At 48.0% G+C, this 21083-nt stretch overlaps 4 protein-coding genes across 4 annotated transcripts; 3 read left to right on the top strand and 1 right to left on the bottom strand.

The window, feature by feature from the left end:
- Positions 1-4704: 4704 nt before the first annotated feature.
- Positions 4705-4924, top strand: FPOAC1_002881 (uncharacterized protein; the record flags this gene model as incomplete). The annotated part of the gene is made up of 2 exons (XM_044847455.1): positions 4705-4821; positions 4874-4924. The coding sequence occupies 2 exons, from the start codon at positions 4705-4707 to the stop codon at positions 4922-4924; spliced, it is 168 nt and encodes a 55-aa protein (XP_044713371.1).
- Positions 4925-9666: 4742 nt separating this feature from the next.
- Positions 9667-13269, top strand: FPOAC1_002880 (uncharacterized protein; the record flags this gene model as incomplete). The annotated part of the gene is made up of 2 exons (XM_044847454.1): positions 9667-9781; positions 9893-13269. The coding sequence occupies 2 exons, from the start codon at positions 9667-9669 to the stop codon at positions 13267-13269; spliced, it is 3492 nt and encodes a 1163-aa protein (XP_044713370.1).
- A 920-nt stretch (positions 13270-14189) lies between these two features.
- On the top strand, positions 14190-14806 carry FPOAC1_002879 (uncharacterized protein; the record flags this gene model as incomplete). Its single annotated transcript, XM_044847453.1, has 2 exons — positions 14190-14723; positions 14777-14806. 2 exons carry the CDS (start codon positions 14190-14192, stop codon positions 14804-14806), a joined length of 564 nt encoding a protein of 187 aa, XP_044713369.1.
- A 173-nt stretch (positions 14807-14979) lies between these two features.
- On the bottom strand, positions 14980-16438 carry FPOAC1_002878 (uncharacterized protein; the record flags this gene model as incomplete). The annotated part of the gene is made up of 4 exons (XM_044847452.1): positions 14980-15170; positions 15226-15273; positions 15328-16251; positions 16306-16438. 4 exons carry the CDS (start codon positions 16436-16438, stop codon positions 14980-14982), a joined length of 1296 nt encoding a protein of 431 aa, XP_044713368.1.
- Between the last annotated feature and the right edge of the window lie 4645 nt (positions 16439-21083).

Here is a 21083-nt window from a genome sequence, read left to right as displayed (position 1 = left end):
CTGTGCGACCAACAACCTCTCGGTTGACGAGTGGCTGAAAGAACAAAGATGCCCCGATCTAAGCATAAGCATGTTGTAAGCATTCTATCAGTCAGAATGTCTTACAGTAACTGACAAGTGCCGGTGTTCTTCCCGTGAGCAAGCAGCCAGCATTGTATGCTGCAACCCACAGCACGCATTCTTGCTTGTTCGTTAAGTCGCATCGCATCGCAGATCTTTAACTTTTGAGCATCTAAATCAAGAAAACTAACATGCAAGAGGCGACAATGCTCCGAGCTGCGGCAGTTACAGTGTCATTCTACCATTCAATGTTTCCCAAACTCGACTGTATTGCATCTGTTTCCAAGAACCGCCATGCCATGCTTCATACCACACCAAAAGTTCAGGGTCGTCCACACCCCCAAAGAAAATTGTAGAAGCGAAACAGAAAGCAGGAAAAAAAAAACAATTAAGAGATGATCGTGACGAGAACGATTAGTGATTCGCCCAGAGTCTTGGAGACCCTGCTGATCATAACGTACCTAGGTGGTAGATCTCTTAGGCTTGGAGAGAACAACGCCAGGAGGCCTAAAGGATTTTACCCGAGTTTGGTATCCATCGATCGGACTTTCTTGGTATGGTTTGCATGGCAGAAACCAAGTTTTACCTCTCGTCGTCCTTGTAGTAACCTTTTCCGTGAACGCCACCTTCTCCCACTCTCGCCACTTTCGAACAGCTCAGCCCGTCAGTCGATACTGCTTGCAGGCTGTATGACATTGCAGTGGATACTCCTTCGACTGAACAAGAAAGCCGAAGCTCCCCTTGTGGTTGTGTTCTTGTCCTCCTGCAGAGCGGGCATCACACCTCCAAAAGAGCAAGAGGAGGCATCCCGTTGACATTGCATTACGTACTTTCCTTGATGATGAAGCATTGCCGAATGTGATAAGCTTCGTTTCTGCAAGATTGGCTCCCCCGATCCGAAGATTAGCCATACATTTCTATTTCACTCGATGCCGGGGTAATCATTGGCCTGCTGATTGGACTCTTTGTTCAGACCACCAGGATTGATTCAACGGCCGTTTCTACCACTACGGAATATCTTCCGCTGCCGGACGAGGCACCAACCAGCTAGCCTCAGCTAATAATGTATAGTTCCTAGCACTGGTCACAATGTGTTGATAATGACTTGTTGTTAAATTGTTCTACAAATCTCAACCCGTCCTCGTGGCGCAAAAGCAAAGAGGTTCTCAAAACTAGCTAGGATGACAAGTTCTGTAATTAATCACAATACGGCACAGTACTGTAAAAATAACTCACAGGGACCTCTTGATCACCGTTCAACTTCCTGGACAGGAAAACGCCACAAGGCCCGCCGTTCATGGCCAAACTCAAAGTACATATCGTGGGTGTGGCAGCCCCTGCAGGGTCCCGAGGGTCTGTAGAAGAAACAAAATATCACATCTTATTATCCTGTACGTACTCCTGCTTCATGACTTGGTGATGCTTCAATAGCGCACAGGTAATGAATCATACCGGCCGCTGCTCCACATATCTTGGCTCAGTTTGGTGTGTTTGCTGCAGTGCTGTGCAGCTTCTTGTTCTGATCTGTTTGTAAAAATGGTGTAACAAATGGATTAGTAGAATGACTGTTAGTTTACCGACCCCGTGGCTCTAGTTAGTTGGAGTTTCTAGCGCAGGCCTCGTGGCCTTGGCTTCTTTCTAGACCACCGCCATCAGGGATCCGAGCAAACAGCAAATCTGGCCTTGAAGATGCCGACAACAACATGTTGATGCCACCCAAGTCTAGATTTTCGGACAGGTACGGACGCCACGGCGAAAGTATCCACAAGAGAGTCCTTTCATCGGCAACGAAGCCATCCTGCTCCAGCGCAAGCAATTCTGCTTTTCGATTAGCCAAAGGCTAGCTCCAGCCGTGGGGCTTCCCCAAGAGCCTCAATTACGGTAATAAGAGCAAAATAGCTTTGTCCGTCAGCTGCGTAGCATTGTAATTTCTGAGTGTGCTCTGTTTGCGAGCCAGCCGGTGGACGCCTATGTATTGATTAGTTTGTGATCTGAACTGGGGCGTCAAAGTAGTGTTCTCCCAATCCCGGGTCTAGCCACCAATGAGAAGGTTGGCCTGCGTGATCAATCCTTTGGAGCTTACGATTTGTGGCCGCCAAGCTTACTCGTAACGTGCACTAAAGTTGAGGGAACAGGCAATGAATATGAAAGAGAAGAAAGGACCGCCGTAGCATCCGAGGACGTGTCGAGGCGGGCGTAGGAGCGAGCGTTGATCGACTTGCTGCTGGCTAAGGCTGTCTAGGTTAGGTAGCTAGCCTCTGTTGAGATCAGCCATATTGCTGTCTTGTCTCGGGCCTTCATTTCCAGGTCCTGTCAAGTTCAGTACGACGCCGCAAACAGCAAAATCTGGGGAAGTCAGGGATGAGCTGCTGGTGGATGGTGTGTGCGCCATCAATGGCAGGGGGCCTGGCTCTGCTAACGCACCAGTCCGACTCTCCCCAGACCGGGGTTACAGTAGCCAGCGCCCCCCAGATTTCCATCATTTCTCTACCTAGGTCAGGCCTTGGTTAGATTCGTTCTTGTGGGAGCCAGACTCCGCTAAACGGAATTTGGGGTAGCTACTGAGGTATGTATGTATGCAATGCAGGCATCTTTGCTCTGGAAGTACAGTGCGAAGGTCAGGTCAGCCAATTGTCCAGATGATGAAGAAGTCGGCAAGTGGCATGCAGGGATTGAGATAGACGAGGATCAGAGGAAAGGGCGTCAAGAAGGGAGGGAAAAACGTGGAAGAAATGGACAAACTCCTCGTTGGTCAATCCCAGCAGCTGGTCTCACACGCATAAGCGCGTGGTGTGGCAGACATTTCCTGTTGTTTAGTAAATGTGAAGGAAAGAATATCTAAAAGGCTGAGTGGCTCTCAGAAAGGGTGAATTATTTGCCGGTACTAACCGTTTGTTGAGCAACGGCTCGCTCGATCATCGGTACAGCCAGTCTGGGATTCCCAGGCGGATAATGTCATGGTGATTCAATTCTGGCTTGAAGGCAAGCCGACACCGTTCTCTCCCATTTCACGAGTGTAACCAATCGTAAGTCGTCAAATAGACAAGCATCAATCCCAAAGGGGTTGCAGGAGCCTCGAGCTGTGGGCCGATGCTGCACCTGACCTCTTTTTGTTCTTGGATCAATGGAGATATGCCTCTTTTTGGACCTAACATTCTGGAGACCTGGGGTTTGAAGGATCTCTTGATGAATGCTTGACGTGCTGGTCGTGCTGTATAGTGACGACTGATGCTTGCCAGAAGCAAGTAGTAAAGAAGGACGAGGCACAGGATCTATGCTTGGGTCTCTTCCCTAAATCCCTAGGGCTGATATTGTGTTGAACTCGATTTCAACAAAATAAAAGTCTCCGATCGAAGACGGATTGCAGTGAACTGAATTGGAAATTTCTTGGAGAGCTCTTCCATGGACCAACACGCCCAGCAGCGTTAGAATGGGGTACTGTGTCATCCGCCAAAGGTTCCTGCTTTGTCGATATTTGGTCAGTGCTCTCTCCAACATGTTCCTTAGATGTCGATTCCCCTGCCGCGAAGGGTTACATATTGAATTAGCAATCCTCATTTGTTGGACGACGGACTTGGCCTTTGTTCTCTTCTGTTAGATAGTGGATCGCATCTGTAATGCATTGATATTTGTTCCGATTAGTTGATTCTGCTCCCAGGTTGCTAAGCTCGGCTAGCAGCTCATCGACAGGAGAGAAGAAACAACTGAGACATGAGAAGAAGCAGTGCTAGTTCATAATAGAGGGTGCTTGTCATAATACCTTAGTCCCTGTGGGACGCTAGACGGAGACTCAGCCTGCAGCAGTGAGTGTCTTTCCACGTCCAGTCCAGTCCAGTGCACCGTGTGCAGTAAAGAGTACGTACTTGCTAGGCTTCTCCACCATGGATGATTCTTGGCACACCTCGGGGGCTGTGCAGCGGGAAGACAGGGGCAAGGATCGCTCTGCTAACAGAGGTGTCAATGCGTTGAAGCACAAGAGAGATAGTGGTTTGGGGAAGCTACCTACTATGTAACTAACGCGTGAATGACGTCCCTATCTCACCACCAATTGACCAAGAGCCTCTAGCGAAAGCTGCCGACCGTTGACAGCTCAAGTGCTTATATGGTGCAAAGCCGTTTATTGCAGCGGTTGACATGTACATGATTTCATCAATGTTAGGTAGAATTAGAACTCTGTATCCTCGAAAGACATATCGGCCTGTTTGGATCGACATTGATTGATTATTGATTTCAAGTAGATTCGAGGCTGAGAAACAGTTTCTGATAAACTGCATGATACCGCACCTCGATAAATACTTACGGATATACATGTCCCCGAAGCCCATCGCGCTTGATGGTTGTGTTCCTGGATTCTCGGTGAACTAGCTGATCAATTGGAGTAAAGATGACTTGAGAGTATGCCATGCCGTTCAATATGGAACGAACAAGGGACGGACAGGGCCACACATTTTGTTGTGTTCGGCGTGGCAAGAAGGTCCTGTGACTGCAGTAGTATTAGCGGATATGGTGGCATGGCTCGTGGTGTGTTGGACAGGGATCAAGGGCTCTGCAATTGAAACCCCATTCGTGCTCGCATGAGAAAGAAAGCCATGCCATGCCCTGTCCATGCTAGCATTGCTATGTATGTACATATGTACCAAAACCATGCCCAGTCAGGGCGAGCAATTCGCGGCCATAGACAGCCGCGGCGACGGGCGTTTGATGCTCTTCATCAGGCTGTCAGTGTTAGTCAAGTCAGTCAGCCAGCCAGTCAATCTGGCGGTGAGCAATTAATAGTAAAGCAGAGTTAGTACAAAACTCGGATAGTTTACAGCCGATCGAAGGTTCCGTCGACGGCAGCGGATACAAGTCCAGCTATCAGTAAAGATTGATGGACCAAGCGAGCACTAACTTATTGTTAGAGTCCGGTCAAGAAAGCAGAGTAGCCTCATTCATCACTCCCCAGGTATGGATATGGGCGTTGGCAATAACCCCGGCTACAGTACAACTCGACCCCTGAAATGACGCTGCAACTCGATTCGCTGCTTTTCTGGTCCCTTTGGCTTGTGCTGTATAGGTGGATCAGGGGCGTAGCTTCGACAAGGCATTGAGTATTGGTTCGTTCTAGCGCTCACCTCACTCTATCTGGAGAGACAAATAAACTTAGTACTAACCTAGATAGAAAATGAGTAAGTTAGCCCTTAATAATTCGAAGGGGAGGAGACAGCAGGAGCAAATCGAGTCGAGTCGAGTCTACCAATATCAACGTTGTGTGACAAACTGCTGGATGGTTTGTTGAAGCTGGCGATAAATGTTGATACATACTACCTACTGACGAGACTCAGACTACTACTAAGGTAGGTAGGTAGGACTGAGGAATACCTTGCCCGTCCATGTGTGACACAACAACGTGCGCCCATGCCCTAACGAGATCCAACTAACAGACCAGAGACAGTAGAGATCAAGGGCTTGCGCACGGTCCCTTCCCTTCGTTTCCATTGACGATTCTGATTCTGATATTGATTCGGATCTGAATCCAAGTCAACTTAGACTGGGGCCATTATCCAGGTCTGGAACATTACTAATCTGCCATCCGTCCAATTCAAGGAACGAATGATGCTGTGATGGGTGAATTGCATTGTTGTGATGGGCTTTTTTATGAAACAGACTAGATAGTGGGTTCGTGGATCACGGCAACTTCCTCTCGGTGGTAATCAATCCATCTTTTCACGGTACCTATGTACATATGTACGAATGTACGACCTAAACGTTAGTTGCACAAAGACGAGTATGCGCTGCAGGTTTCCTGGTTTCTGGTCTAATCTGGTCCAAATCCAGAATCCAACTAGAAGGTGGCAAATGAATTGTTCTGGACGGAATGAAGAATCCTCATGAGGCTGAACCGAACAAGGTCGATTTGCCACCGCCTGTTTTCCTCAAAGTAGGAGGTTCCGTATAAGTATTTACCTACAATCAATTATTGAAGGGATTGTAGTGGTTCGTTATCTGATAGAACCTGGCTAGGGCTTGGCTACGAACACGCTCTCATCAAGCTAGATGAAACGCACGTTGGACTTACAATTGGCTCCGATAGTTGCGAAATTTCCCCTTGCCTTATGATAGGATGTCTGCCTGTGAGATTAGCAGCGAAACTTCCAATTCTCATTACTCAATCTCTCTGTTTCTGGACAAGACACATAGTCAGTCCACCATCATCAGCACTTCATCTAATAACAAGTCGATCCAAACCAACAGTCAGTCTCACTCTCAATCTGCAGTACAGTGCATCACATGCCATGCCACTATTATACTTGGTGCACTATATATGCTTGTGTTGGCCGAGCCGTGAGCGATATCTACATCCGCACAGTGACAGGTCCAAGCCCAAGCAAGTCCAGCAGAGCCCAAATCAACACAGGACCCTATCGACGCTAAAAACGAGGACAAATCAAATGGGATGGACCCGCCCAGTACAACGACTGGAGGCAATCAGCAAACAGTTTCTCATTCAGCGGCAATTGATCGACTGATTATGGCCAAATACCTTCCAACCTGATACCAACGTGCGGGTACAATACAGTTCAATAATTCATGTCCCGAGATTATTACCGAAGCCGAACCGTATACATACATAAAACAAGAAACTGTACTACAAGATTGAATCAATACAGGTACGTTACGTACCTAGGTAGCGATAGGCAGCAGGTAGTCTCTCAACTTGGCCAAAGAAGCTCTAGTTAGTCCTGGCTCCAAAAGTAGAGTAAAGTCGGGCGCGAAAAAAGCCAAGACAAGGGTCAAATGAGCAGAGCCGCTGGGCGATCATTCCATCGTCTGTGTCTGTTTGTCAAAAGGCAGACTACAGGCAAGCGTCACATACATACACGCCATGCCATCATCCTCAGACACAACGCAGTCTCGGGCTGATACTCTGTAATTGCCGCAGACAGAGCGATGCATGCTTGTTCAAGAGAGAGGAAAACGACTGTAGCGGGCGCTTGATATTGACATGGAACAGCTGCACGTCATCCCATCGTTAAGTGGTTAACGACATGTCCTGTACTGTACGGGAAGCGAAAGCTCCATATTTGAGCGATTCAGTTGTATAATTGCGTGTCACGGTCCCTATCTCTTGACGCAGACCCTGTGGCATCTGTCGATGGATGATGGTCTGGTAGAACTGGTTCCCAATTGGGATATCTGCAGACTGGCGAGCGACTAAACTGCTCCATAGCTGTTTGAGCCGATCCTACACTGTTGTTTCCAGACCTAGTCTATCGCCATATTTGGAGCAATATTAAGCGCTTGTGTAAGAACGATGAGAAAGATACGAATAGTCCAACCGACCGGAAACGGTCCTTGATAGATAGGTAGGTAGGTAGGTAGGTAGTATTGATTGTATTTTGTAGTCTGAATCAAAGTTACCTAGGCCGTGCGTACTCAAGAGGCTAAACTACCTACCTCTAAACATCCATGTTGGACGCCAAGCTTAGCTACGTCTACGTCTACCTAAGCTAGCTAGCAGCTAATGTCCAAGCGATCTAAGCCTCGACCACTCGTATCTTAGACTTCAGAAACAGCCCGAGAGACCGTTCAAGGGTCTTTTCTCCCTTGGGCTTCCGCCTACTATGTACATACTGCTCTACCGCTCTGCTCTGTGCTGCACTGCGTATTCCATGAATGAATTGTTTTCAAAGGTTACATGCAGGCGTTGTTCTGCATCTCGGGACGCCGCAAATGCATCGTCATTCATCCTACCCCAGTAGCTATTTTGAGGCGCCTAATTCGCAGTTCCTACAGCCGGAAGCTTGCACAGTGTGTGCGTACTCGACCAGTTCAATTTCAGCCCGCAGTCCAGTTCAGTCCAGCCATCGGCTGAGGGAGTGCGCACTTGTACGGTACTGTACTGCCCTGCCTCGTCCTGTCCTGTCCTGTAAGTGTTGAAGCGTCGAATGCCGTGGCAAAAGGCGGTCGCGCGGAGCGTCTACTGGGACTCATGTCCAATGGGTTCTTTGATGGCGATACACAAGAAGAGAGATTTGGAGTTCTAGATGGACATGTTCGTACCACAGCGATGACAAGAATGTGTTGACCAAGCCAAGCACAGTTAACCGCGATAGCATCCCCCAAAAGACCCTGTAATATCTGACACCGAAAAGCCCCCCTGTAAATCATGATAATCACACACGAAGCTAACTTTTTAATTCAGCCATGCCTCGGAAAGTCCTGTATGTGCCTTTGCCGCGTGATGTAATCACAAATCGAGCTGCTGTGCCGTATTTGCTGTCCGGGCTCACTCCCAGAAGCATTTTGGCTTTTGCGGCAGAAGTTGCTGGGATAGATCGGCCTTTTTGTTAATCAAGGGTATCCATTACCAGGCTTCTCCGGTCTAGGCGTGATCCATCCCACCACTACAAACCCAACTTAAGACGCACGAAGGGTTAGGGATCCAAAAGTAACGTCGTACTCCCGACCGCTCCAAGAGTATCCACACATCCATGATTGGAAGAGAGGGAGGGAGGGAGTGATCTGTGAGCCGTGAGCCTCAAACCAGGACGGGACAGGCCAGGCCAGGCCCCAAGAAAACACAACATGCTTTTTGATGACTTGATGAGATGACGCAGGTGAGGCAACTGACGACAACCTTTGGGGGCAACAGACCCGAATTGAACTGAAATGATTGATTGATCAAGTTGAAAATGACGAATGTGGACCGAGATACTGACTTTTGAAGAGATGCTGCAGCGAATAACGCAAACAAACAGACAACCACATTTTACAGCCTGCTTCTGCCCAACCTCATCAATCGCAACTTAATTACAGCTTCCATGTCAATTCTCAAGTCCTTATTAATGACCGAAAACCGTAGCTAGGAGGTAGATAGGAAATGCCCTCCACTACCTGACCTGACCTGTCCTTTCTTAGGTACCTAGGTATCCTTTGCCAGTTCGATCCTTTCATCTTAGTACCTTGACTTTCTTTTACGGGCTGCTCTGAGTAAACTACGGGAACTTGATGCGCCTCAGAGAAACGAAACGGCAGCTGGAACCACACCCCCAAAGTCCCCAAGTTGGGCAGGTTGCCATTGGAAATCGGCTGTACAGTGCTGCGCACCGTGCCCTCCAGCGGCTTCTCTTGCCATCCTTGCTTGCCTGGGTCCCCCGTCCGTTCTGTTCGGCACCAACCTAACCTACCTTCCTCCTTCTGCTGCACCTGCCACCACTACCTCAAACTCTCTTTCTCTCTCACTTTCTCCAAGCAGTTGCTACTGCTTCACTTGCCTTTCTTCTCAACGTCGATCTCTGATTCTGAATTGCTTCACACTCTTCCTCGTCAATACAACATTTCTTCCCCACATACTGAGGAATATGATATTGTCGCCTAAAGAATACGTTTTCCTTTTACTCTGATTGCCTTGTTTCGTTTACACGTCTATTCACTCTATCTATCTCCCCTCCCCCCACCAAAAGTGACGAACCGCGCCCGCCGCTTGCCAAAAGGCTCCCCGCCATTCTATCGTTGCTTCTCAGTCGCCCAATTTCGTGCCCCACGACGAGCCGTTGCGAGCACGATAGCGAAAACCTCACTTTTCGACCCTCGCGAATGCGAATTTGATCGATCCGGCCTGCGATGGTTATTAACGACTCCGGCGTCAGAGTCTCGCGTCCCAACCTTGCCATGTCCGCTACAGCTCCGACAAACACCGCCGCCGTCGGCACTGCACCCTCCACCACCGACGACTCTGGTGAGCTATCCCGCCTTCGCCGGCGTTGCCCCTCGTACTTCTGAGAGTTCGACTCGACCCGCGCGCCGTTGCCGACTAAACCTCTCGATTTTTACATGCTGACATTTATAGCCTCAACCATCACTGTCAACACAAAGACGCCCAATTTCCCTCCCCCAAAGACAGACAAACCCCGTCCTCACGTCTGCGGTACCTGCACTCGTTCGTTCGCCCGATTGGAACATCTCAAGCGACACGAACGCTCTCACACAAAGGAGAAGCCTTTTGAGTGCCCCGAGTGTTCAAGATGCTTTGCTCGTCGTGACTTGTTGCTACGTCACCAGCAAAAGCTGCACCAGAGCTCGACGCCAGCCTCACGCCCTCGTAATCGTCGTGAGTCTACAACCGGCGTCGCTCCTGGCCAGAGCCGCGCTAGAAAGAACAGCGTCGCTGGTAATGTAGCAGCAGCCGCTGCCGCCGCTGTTGCCCCAGCTTCAAATGCCATATCAAACACAATGCGTCCGCGAGCCAATACCATCAGCCATATTGACGTTTCGGCTTTGCAGATGAACTCTGCCAATCCTTCTGTGGCTCGTGGTATCCCTCACGGTCACACTCACAGCAGACACCCAAGTCTCGCCGGTTTGCCAATCCACAACATGGATCATTTCTTTGGTGGCATGTCCAATGCTATGGGCCAGCGGTCTATGCAACCCGGCATCCCCAAGCTTGATGCAGGAGCCTTCAATAGCCTGGACTTTGTTAACCCTCTCAGGACAGCACCTTCATTGTCTGCATTCAGTACCGAGTTCGAGTTTGAGAACATGCTTTTTGGGGGGACGACAGTCAACCCTAACGCCCTCCATTACAGCGATTCACCACAAGCGATGAACTTGGAACAGACGTCGCCTTTCGGAAACGGGATCGATGGGATGCACACGAATCAAAACTTCGACGATAGTATTGACTGGTTGACTGGGTTTGAACACCAGATGTCATTCGCGAACGAAAATGTGATTGATGGATCTAGTCCGTCCGCAATCAGCACGACGAGTCAGAGTGGGATTAGCGATGTTATGTTGGATGGGTCGAATCATCCCGCGCCGGCTGGGACAAGTGCCATGTGGCAACAGCCTGTGATGGCACCTCCGCAGATGCCAACGAACCCTTTTGCGATGGATCTGAATGGTTCAGTCTTTCCGGATCTCCTCAACGGAGCACCGTTATCACCTCAGCCAGCTACTCAAAAGATCAATGACCCTTACTTCTCTACGCCTCCACCCTCGCTGAGTTCGTTGAGTCCCTCTGTCGTGACGGGGCTCAACACCCAGAACATTAACCAGACTCTTGGCTTCAACGCCAGCCCGGAGACGCCATCCTCCCTAAATGGCGGCAACCACGGCGCTTCGCCCGTGACCACCATTACAGATGCCACCCGGCATGCCATAGTGAACATCCTGTCCCAGTGCCTGCCCTTTGGGGGTCGTAAATATTCCTTTACTTCTCAAGGCTCACCTCAATCTCCTCTTTCACAGACTGCCCCTCCTCAAGCAGCCAACTTGCCCAGTACTCAGGACCTCCAGCGATATGTCGGTGCCTATCTAGCTTATTTCCACCCTCATTTGCCTTTTTTGCATCTTCCAACATTGTCCTTCGATATGCCTCTTTCCAATAGTCGCCCAGGTGTAGGTGGTAGTGGTTGCCTTATTTTGTCCATGGCCGCCATTGGCGCGCTCTACGAGATGGAAGTCGCTGTGTCCCGAGAGCTGTTTGAAATGGCTAAAAAAATGATTTTCTTCTATCTTGAGGAACGGCGAAAAGCCGATGTACGAAAAGCAGACATTCGTCGAAGTACTCCCACTGACCACAGCAACGATGGGGGGGTTCATACTCCAGTGTGGCTTGTCCAGGCGATGCTCCTGAACGTGGTCTACGGCCACAACTGCGGTGACAAGACCGCAAGTGACATCGCTTCCACTCACTGCGCTGCTCTGGTAAGCCTCGCCCAGGCCGCTGATCTCCTTCGGCCCGGTCGTCCCAACGCCTCTGAAGGCCAGGACGTCCAAATGGCTGAAGATGGGAACTGGAACCCCAATATGGAGACCGATCAAACAGAATGGCTTCGATGGAAGTCGGGAGAAGAGAGGAAGCGAACTCTATACGCAGTCTTTATACTGTCCAGCCTCTTGGTCTCTGCCTACAACCACACGCCCGCATTAACCAACTCGGAAATCTTCCTGGACCTTCCCTGTGACGAAGAGTTTTTCTCGGCCGAGTCGAGCGCTGTGTTCCATGCCAGAGGCGGAACAGAGGCTGCGGACCACAACAGAATGACATTCCACGATGCCCTGGGCGACCTTCTTCACGCTAACGATAAGCCACATCAATTTTCCACGAACGGACAATTCGATCCCTCAGTGGACGGCAGAGATCTCATGGCATCACCGCTTCGCACCAGCACATTTGGTTCACTTATTCTTATCAATGCGCTCCACAACTACATTTGGGAGACACGACAGCGACACCACAACAAATCCTGGACAAATGAGGAGACGGAAAAAATGCACAGGCACATTGAACCTGCTCTTAAGGCATGGCAGGCAGCTTGGGCAAGCAATCCTCATCACAGTGTTGAACGCCCAAACCCCTATGGTCAGGGTCCTTTGTCAGCCGATGCGATTCCTCTGCTTGATTTGGCATACATCCGACTATTCGTGAACCTCGGGCGCTCAAAGGAGAAGTTCTGGCAACGGGACTGGGACGGAATGGCCGAAGAGCTCTCTCGTGGCAACGAGATCGTTCAACACGCGGAACAGTCACCTATCTCAAACTCTGAATCTGGTAGTACCGAGCCCTCGGACAACTCCAACAGCTCCGGGTTCGTGGAATCGCCTGCGACTCAGATGTCATTAATAGACTTTTCAAACACCAAGCATCCTCCTCTCCAGCCGGGATCCTCCATGTCAGGCCATGCCACTTCTCGGCGAGAGAAGCATCTACGAAAGGCTGCCTTCTATGCCGCAGATTCGCTCGCCATGTCTGATAAACTCGGGGTCACCTTTGCCGACTTTACAAGCAGGGAGCTTCCACTTCAGTCCGCCCTCTGCACCTTTGACTGCGCTCAGGTTCTCGCGGAATGGATCGCCACGCTGCAGGATCGGGTTGGTTGCTACCTAGGCATTCTCGGCAAGGACACAGTTGATCTTACAGATGTGCATGCCATCATGCTTTTGGAGGAGGAAGATGTCAAGCTGCTTGGCAAGGTCCAGGAGGTCTTGTCCTCTGCAGAGATCAAGATGAACATGTTGAACGGACAGGAAGCCAACATGGACATGGATGGTTACAGTGGCTATGCTGCGAAGCTACTTCGAATCACTGCCATGATGCTGGACAAGGCAGCGGTCTGGCCAGTGACACGCCTCAAGGCTCGGTGCCTGGAGGCACACGCAAACTTCATGCGAACTCGTGCTGAGAGATCGATTATTCCTCAGCATGACTCACGAGTGTAATCATCGATACGTTTGACCATGAAAATCCCCACGAACGTCCTACACAAAAGTCGACGGCTTTTTTGCGAATTATTAGTCCCCCCCTTTGAGGCATGATTACAGTTGCCCAATGTGTGTATGTTTAGCGTGGGGGCGTTTAGCGGCTGCTTTGTCAATATTTGATGTCGGGACAGCGGCATATGAAGCTTACAATAAGCCTCTCCCTGGCTTGGTCACGAACGGTATATGAAACATCATTCAATGGAACGGACACATTAGGAACTACCGATCGTCAAAGAAACACTCCGACCAAGCGCGTCGTCAGTATTGGAGCTTTGAACTCAGTGTTGTTCAAAAGCAAATTATATGGAACCTGTCAATGTCTAGAAGAGAATGCGGAGTAAATAGGAACATGTCAGCTCTCAACAAGTTTGACCGCCATATTTCGCATATGTACAAGTTGCTGGTCATCTGTTATGTACTCAATACATGGTCTGGGCTATGGTTCTAAGGATATTAAAATAAATACGAAGTGTGTATAGGTAGAAGCTGTCTTTCATAAATTAGTGCCGCGAAATATGGCAAGACGTCTGGTGTGGTGTGAGAAACAGGATGTAAATGCCAATAATCGCAAACAATTACAAAAGCAATGCCATGTTCTCTGATTCCAAGGCTCTTCTTGTTGCCTGCTTATGGATTAATCTAGGCAGAAGTTGAAACGCCATAAACGGTGTTCAGCTGTGGGTTAAAAGCGGCCTATTGGGTTAACCAAAGCTGGGTTATTCATAGCCTTCAGGGCATCAGAAAAATCGACCGCTGGAAGCATAAGAGACGAAATTGGTAGGTCGCTTTGTGCCCCTTGGACTATAGAAGCCCTTTTTTTCTGCTACCCACTAGACATCATGCTCTTATCGACTTCATATACAAGAGCCGGCACCAAAATGACAGAACAAAACTCGACAGAAATGGCTCTTCCAAACCTCAAATTTACATTCAACGAGACTGTTTCAGAATGGAACGTCAGCCATCGCGAATGGCTCAAGTCGCACAACAAAACGTGGGATTCTCTAGCAACAGGAGCCCTCGTATTTGACGCCTCCAACCGCATTCTCCTACTGCAGCGCGCACCTGACGACAGCATGCCCAACAAATGGGAAATCCCCGGAGGAGCATGCGACGACGAGGACGAGAGCGTCCTGCACGGTTGTGTGCGCGAGCTCTGGGAGGAAACAGGTCTAAAAGCCACGCACATCCGCCACGTTATACCTGACAACCAAAATGGGAAGCCCGGGGCGGTGTTTACGAATCGCACGGGCAAGAGATTCTTTTGCAAGTTTAGCTTTGAGGTGGACGTTGCTTTGATGGATGTGAAGCTGGATCCGAAGGAGCATCAGGATTACGTGTGGGCGACGGAGGAGGAGGCTAAACAGCAGTGCATGGGGGAGAGAGAGATTCCTTTAACGAATGCGATTATGGTGAGGATAGTTGAGATGGGGTTTGCTTTGAGGAAAGCTAATCAGGGAGGCAGGGTTCAATCGCTTTAAAGATCAAGAAGTGAATATGTCCTTACTAATAGTTAAATCTGTCTCTACTTGTATTGTATGCCCATCGTAGCCCTGTATCATTTGCACTGAATGAAGTATCTTTATCCACCAATCTCATACTTAAACATTTTTGTATCTCATTTATCTACAAGCGCCATCTCTCAACGTAGATTTCCTCAACTCAAGACTATATTACGGTATTGGGAGATAGCCATTCCCCAATGAGGAGAGCTCGAGCAGCGAAATTGCAGGCTCCTCCAACAGCCGTCAAGGCAGTGAATAACCCAGCCAGAGCTTGAGGACCCATGTTTTCAAGCATGGCACCACTGCTGGGAAGGGCAATGAGTAACGCGAAGGCGGTGACAAAGTTCATCATTCCTGTGATGATGGTTAGCCAAAGCAGTCGTTGGCTATACTAGAGACCAATACTTACCGTAGTATCGTCCATAGTCCTTGGCCTCGCAGGTCTTGCCCATGCACACTATTCAATGTAAGTCGTAATTTTGAGAACAAGGGATAATAAATCAACACTTACCAGGTGTGATGGAGAGAAACGAGCCAGACCCAAACCCCCAAAGAGCAGACCAGGCATACAGAGCAGTAGACGATCTTGTGCCAAAGGGGACCAGCAGAGCACCCATAAAGATAACGGTAAATACAACCGTCACCAGAAGGATATTGAAATGCCCATACTTGTCACCAATAATTCCGGGGATAATTCTACCAAACGTAGAGGCTGCACCCACGATGGCGAGCAAAGTGTAGCCATTCTCGGGAGTGAAGCCGATGCGCGTTGCAATAGACGGTAAAAGGCCCGATATACTGAAAATGACAAACTCGAACATGAAGATACCGCCTGTAACATAGCAAAACGCAGGAGACTTGAAGGCTGTGAAGTTGAGCGTCGAACTCTTGGGACTCGCCTGTCCTCCTCCCGTCGACTTCTTGTAGATGTTGTTAAAGGGGATAAAACATATCATGCTGGGAACTAGCAAACCAGCTGATATAAAAGCCATGATACGCATAGACCACTGCCAGCCAAGATTGGGATACGTAGAGCGTAGAATGATAGGGAATATGACGGCTCCAATGGATGATCCTGCAAGTGTAATGCCCATAGCCAAACCGCGATTGCGGACAAAGAGTTTACCCACAATGGCAATGGCAACTACCATTGTCGTTGCAGCGCCAAAACTTCCAAAGACGCCTAGGCAAAGCATAAATTGCCAGTAGTTACGACATTCGGCCATGAGGAGGAACATTGTGACATATAATACTGCTCCCACTGGGCCGATTATCATGGGCCCGTGAACGTCAACCATGGGACCGACTTGAACGTTGAGGATTAAGGAAAGAAAGAGAAACATTCCGCTGATCCATCCGACCTGGCCTTCGCTGTAGTCGTGGAGCTGGTTCATACTAAGATATGTCTGTACTGTTCCGAGCGAGTTCATGAAACCTGTGTGGAGTTAGTTGTAAGTGTTTGTCATTTTATGGTGGATGGAATCATTACCAAATGTAGGTATCAAAGCGAGAAATGCTCCCAGAACACAAATCCATGCGCCGAATGATTTTTCGACATCTTGACTTGTCGTCTCTTGTTCTGGTTGCGTTTGTGCTTCGGCATCTGGGTTAATGCTGGACATGGTAGCCGTTATGGGATCAAGCCCCAAAGCAGCCCAATTAGCATTCTCATGAATACTGTTCCGCTGGGTATTTTCATGTTGAGATATTGAGTTAATCATGTTTGTAATTTTGTGTCACAATGAAAATGCAGAATTCATAATAAAAATATCATGGTGTTTGGTCAAGTATATATATGCATCGATCGGGAGTATTCCCGTGCCCACCTTTTCCATCAAACCTTTTTTTCGTCTATGTATTTTCCCCAGTCTACCAACCAATCTAGATATCTCGAACCAATCAACTGAGAGCGATGTAACAAAAAGGGTCTGGTTCTAGACTCTAGAGTCGCAGATCCTAGCGTCTCAAGCCCACGCCCTACGAGTCACTAATACCTCCTTTACCGGACCGGAAGCAGAGACCGATGGATGGTGGGAAGACGGAGAGAAGCGAGTCGGTGTAAGCGATGCGATACTGCCCAAGTATCGCAGACAGGCGAGAAACCAATCGGGCAATTATTATGAGAGCTTGACAAGTTCAGTGGCGCTGCGGGGATACGGTTGACTTATCGGTTGTTGAACCGTTTCCCTGTCAAGGATAGGACAAGTTTTGCATAAGATAATAGTTTATGGATCTGGTCTTGGAGGTTAATAGAGAGGTTTCCTGGTTATTAAATACCTAGGGAGTGGTTCCGGGCACCATATTGTTAAAATTTATGAGTTAAACGTGAAATCAACAAGTTATGATCATATTCATCATGTTCGAGGCAGACTCATGTCTTCTCTTATTTACTCCATGGCTTCTCTTTTCATCCCACAGCAATGTGTATACTGACGGCAGTCAACTATCGTGAGTGACGGACTATACCGAGAGGGTCTCAAGATTCTAACAATTTCAGTGATGTGGTCACACAAAATTTGGTAACACCATGAGGAAAGTTTTCTTGCCCTGTCTTCAAGTGAATGGGAATAGCCTCGAGTACCGTGACAGCATCACTTCACTTCCCATGTCCATATAAAAACACTAGGTCTCAAGACCGGGCAGGCTATCTGCTACCTGACCTTGAAACCATCAACTTTACAAATCTCAATGACCATGAACCGCAACACAGACTTTCCTGATATCTTTACATCCTTCTCAAAATGCATTGTATACTTGGATATACTTGTACGTGAAACAAAACACCCGGCATGTAATTTGAAAGACTTTCCACCAGAACAAGACATCCGGTATATTCGCCAGGACCTAGACCAATGGGGCGTGACATACGGGGCAAACCGCAGTATATCTTCTACCTTGTCGCTCGATTACAAGTTTCGAAAACATGACTATACCAGATCTACAATACAGTCACAGCTTGGGCACTTGGTAGAGGATTTAGAAGGACGTGAGTCAAGTTGCAGCTAGGATCAGAGGGTGGATTACGAATGCTGACTTTGGGTACAGTCCAGAAGCTATATAAAGGAGAAAGCTACCAAGGCGAGGCTAAAGTAATATTTGGCAGAGTTGAAAGTGTGGTTAATGAGTTAATACGTTTCATGGGGCATCTTCCAAAGGAGCTATGGCTTGAGCAGGACAGATGAGGCGAGATGTTCATGTAAATAGGCTGAGTTCGGTCAAGAGAAATACAGCACATTAGACCGAACTTCATGACCTGTAATTACTTTGAGATCCTTTGAAGAACCTGACTATAGTAGTAAATGTTTGTATGTGACGGTCTCAATCATATCTTCGAAGGGCAACCCCAAGCTATTCTCGAGAGCATTTCCTGAGGCTCCCTACCAAATCACAAGTAAACATTTGAGTATTAGCCGAACATTTATATACACGAAGAAATTCCAAGCAATGATATACAGCTTGACTTGCTATATGGTGGAAGAGCCACGGTGAACAAATCAGCTTGGCCCTCACTACCTCGCATCTCTCATCACAATGTGTTCTTCTTGTGTTTACATTGAACAGTGACCAATCACCAGTGCCTCTTTTTACATGAGTCAGATAGAGGTCGTTGTAACCAGATCGATGCAGAGCCAAGTCGCACAATGCGTACTAGGTTCCAAAATTGTGAGTGTCTATACTGTGATGTATCAATGGTGAATCAAACATGCCTCTTGGATATGACCTATCGTTATCTCCCATGACACCAAACACGAAAAATCACACTCACATCGTAACCCAAATCCCGCTCTTGCCAGTAACTACTAGATAGATATGCCACCAAGGGTAAGAGAATCCAGTGACAGTGTCGCCCAAAAAGTAGAGGAGATCCGCGCAAGCAATGGAGGCTGCCGAGGCTTTTGAGAGCAACTTGAGATCTCTCAGACACTTGACAGATCCCGATAGCCGCACTGAGGCCACCGCGACAGTATCGTGCTAGCTCTGGTAGTTGATTTCTTTGTGTTCCTAGTCGAAGCATTTCCATGTTAACAATGCGAAAGACACTGTCCGTTTTGATGCGAGGCTGTACTTCCATATCATTTTTGTAACTGAACAAGCTTCACCAAAACATGTTTAATCCTTGTAGGTAAACAATGAATGAATACCCCTTTCTCTTCTTCGGATAGAACTTTATACCGTACCAACTCCCATAGAGCATCTTCACTACTGTGCCCAAGGTGTTTCCACTTCCATAAACCGTGCGTCTCAGACGTATTACATGTGTCCCAAAAAGCTGGTTTTTTTTTGAAAAGCTACTTCTCCAAGTCTTGTAAGTTTGATGGGTAGAGTGCCTAGGCTGACGCCCTCAAGTACATGGTCTTGCGGTTAAACTATTAGCCAAGAAATGAAAAGAAAACTCTTCCAGATTATTGTAATTGCCTAGTTGTTTACGTCCATTTACATTATTGTACCGTATGTGAGTCCCGATCATCTCTCAGCAGAGCTAACACACTTATCAAGGTAGTTGCTTTCATGGACTTATGGTGAGAGGAACAGGACAGGTCACTTGGATCTTGAAATCATTGTGTCAGTACCTATATCATTTAATTCAGAATAGCAATTGTATAGTCGTCAGTTGATATGTTTTATCTAGTGATTGTACAGAGTAAACACATTACCTAGGCAAAAGAACTCTAGGTGATAGTATAGGGTAGGCGTCTTGCGACGACAACCTTATGCAATGGCAGAAGGTGAATTCCATTAATAATGATGAATGCATATGTGGCAATGCTGAGGAAACTTTCAATCAGAGCCTTGGCTAGTGGATTCCAAGCAACACAGCCCATTGTGGAAGAGAGATATTTTGTAAGTCATCTTGGCGAAAGTGCTGAGCCACCATTTCAATGCGTGGACTTGAGCCATTGCACCACTGCACGACAATGGACTCATGGCTGTTCCCCGAATTGGTCTCTCGGCAATTCATGACATGACAATCTATTGAGGTCACGGGGCCTGGCATGTCACTCCAATCAACCTAGTGAAAACTTGCAAGTCTTTAACGCTACAATTCCCGCTAATCTCGAGGTTTCAATGCTTTGCAGACAATAGAGAAGGCTGATACATAGGTATGTTGAGTAGTTCGTCTTGGCAATTTCCGAGGCGACGGAATGCAACCAAGAACCCTTCTTGGCGTTAGACACCACCCTTAATGGATGCTGACCGCAATTGGTATCAGAGTGCCCCGCGTTTTGCGGTATTATAGAGTAGTCATACGCAATGGTCATGTAGAGAACTGATTCATGTCGTAGCTCAGAGCACTGGTGGTTTTGTATATCACTTACTGTGTTTGATACCGCCATCTCAAAGAAAACTCTTCAAGAAGCTTGCAAATCATGGTCTGATTTGACTGGTGCATTTATCGATGATCTACTACAGTATACTCGCTGATAGTGCGCCGGAGGGTAGACGAGCCGGTCAAGGTGACTGATCAGCGTGACATGACTTCATCAAGAGTATAAACAGCTAGCGAACCAATAGTCACACGGCACTTGATCGCTCAGGGCATCGACTCAGTTGAATATTTGGGGATAACTCGGAGTCGGGAATATCGCGGTTTTGTGCCGGTCGGTTGAGACGGTTAAGTCGGTTGTTCGGTACAGCAAGTGTCTATTGTAACCAAAAGATGTCAGATTGACATCCAAGGCTTAGATTCTGAGGCACGACATGTGATGGTGGTAAGACGTAAGACGTAAGACATGAGCTCTTCATAGGAACTGTTCTTGTTGATTAATTAGGTTTGGTCTGTATCCCGGCAGTTGGCCTGATAGCTTATTGCAACCCGGAATCTGGAAACATGAACTGCTGTAGATTCTTCCTGTAGATCGGGAAAACATCGATCATAAGCGAAGATCTATTTTCTTCTTCCTGTGATTTCTTGATCAGATATGACTGAGTCAGGATGTAAAACTGGGAGAGTCCAAACCTTAAAATGAGGAACTGTTGCAAGAAAACGGTTCCAAGAGATGACCTCACACGAGTGCTGATCATGTCAGACCCCTGTCGACAAAGCAACAAGGGACCCCTGACGCAATAATTAAGGCTGGATGGCTTCAAATGAAATTGGCGGCCTTGTCCGATGAATAACGAGTTGAGCGCGGACGCGACGCTAGAAGCTCATTTTCCTTCTGCCAACCTTCTATTTTTTACTCATCAGCAAAAAAGCACGGGGTGAGTGCAAGGATACCAATCAAGGCCCTTTGTATTGGTTTGTGCAGGGGATATGCTTACGGA

Source organism: Fusarium poae, chromosome 1, assembly GCF_019609905.1.
Source record: "Fusarium poae strain DAOMC 252244 chromosome 1, whole genome shotgun sequence".
NCBI classification, from domain to species: Eukaryota; Fungi; Ascomycota; class Sordariomycetes; order Hypocreales; family Nectriaceae; genus Fusarium; species Fusarium poae.
This window is presented reverse-complemented; position numbering and strand designations above follow the sequence as displayed.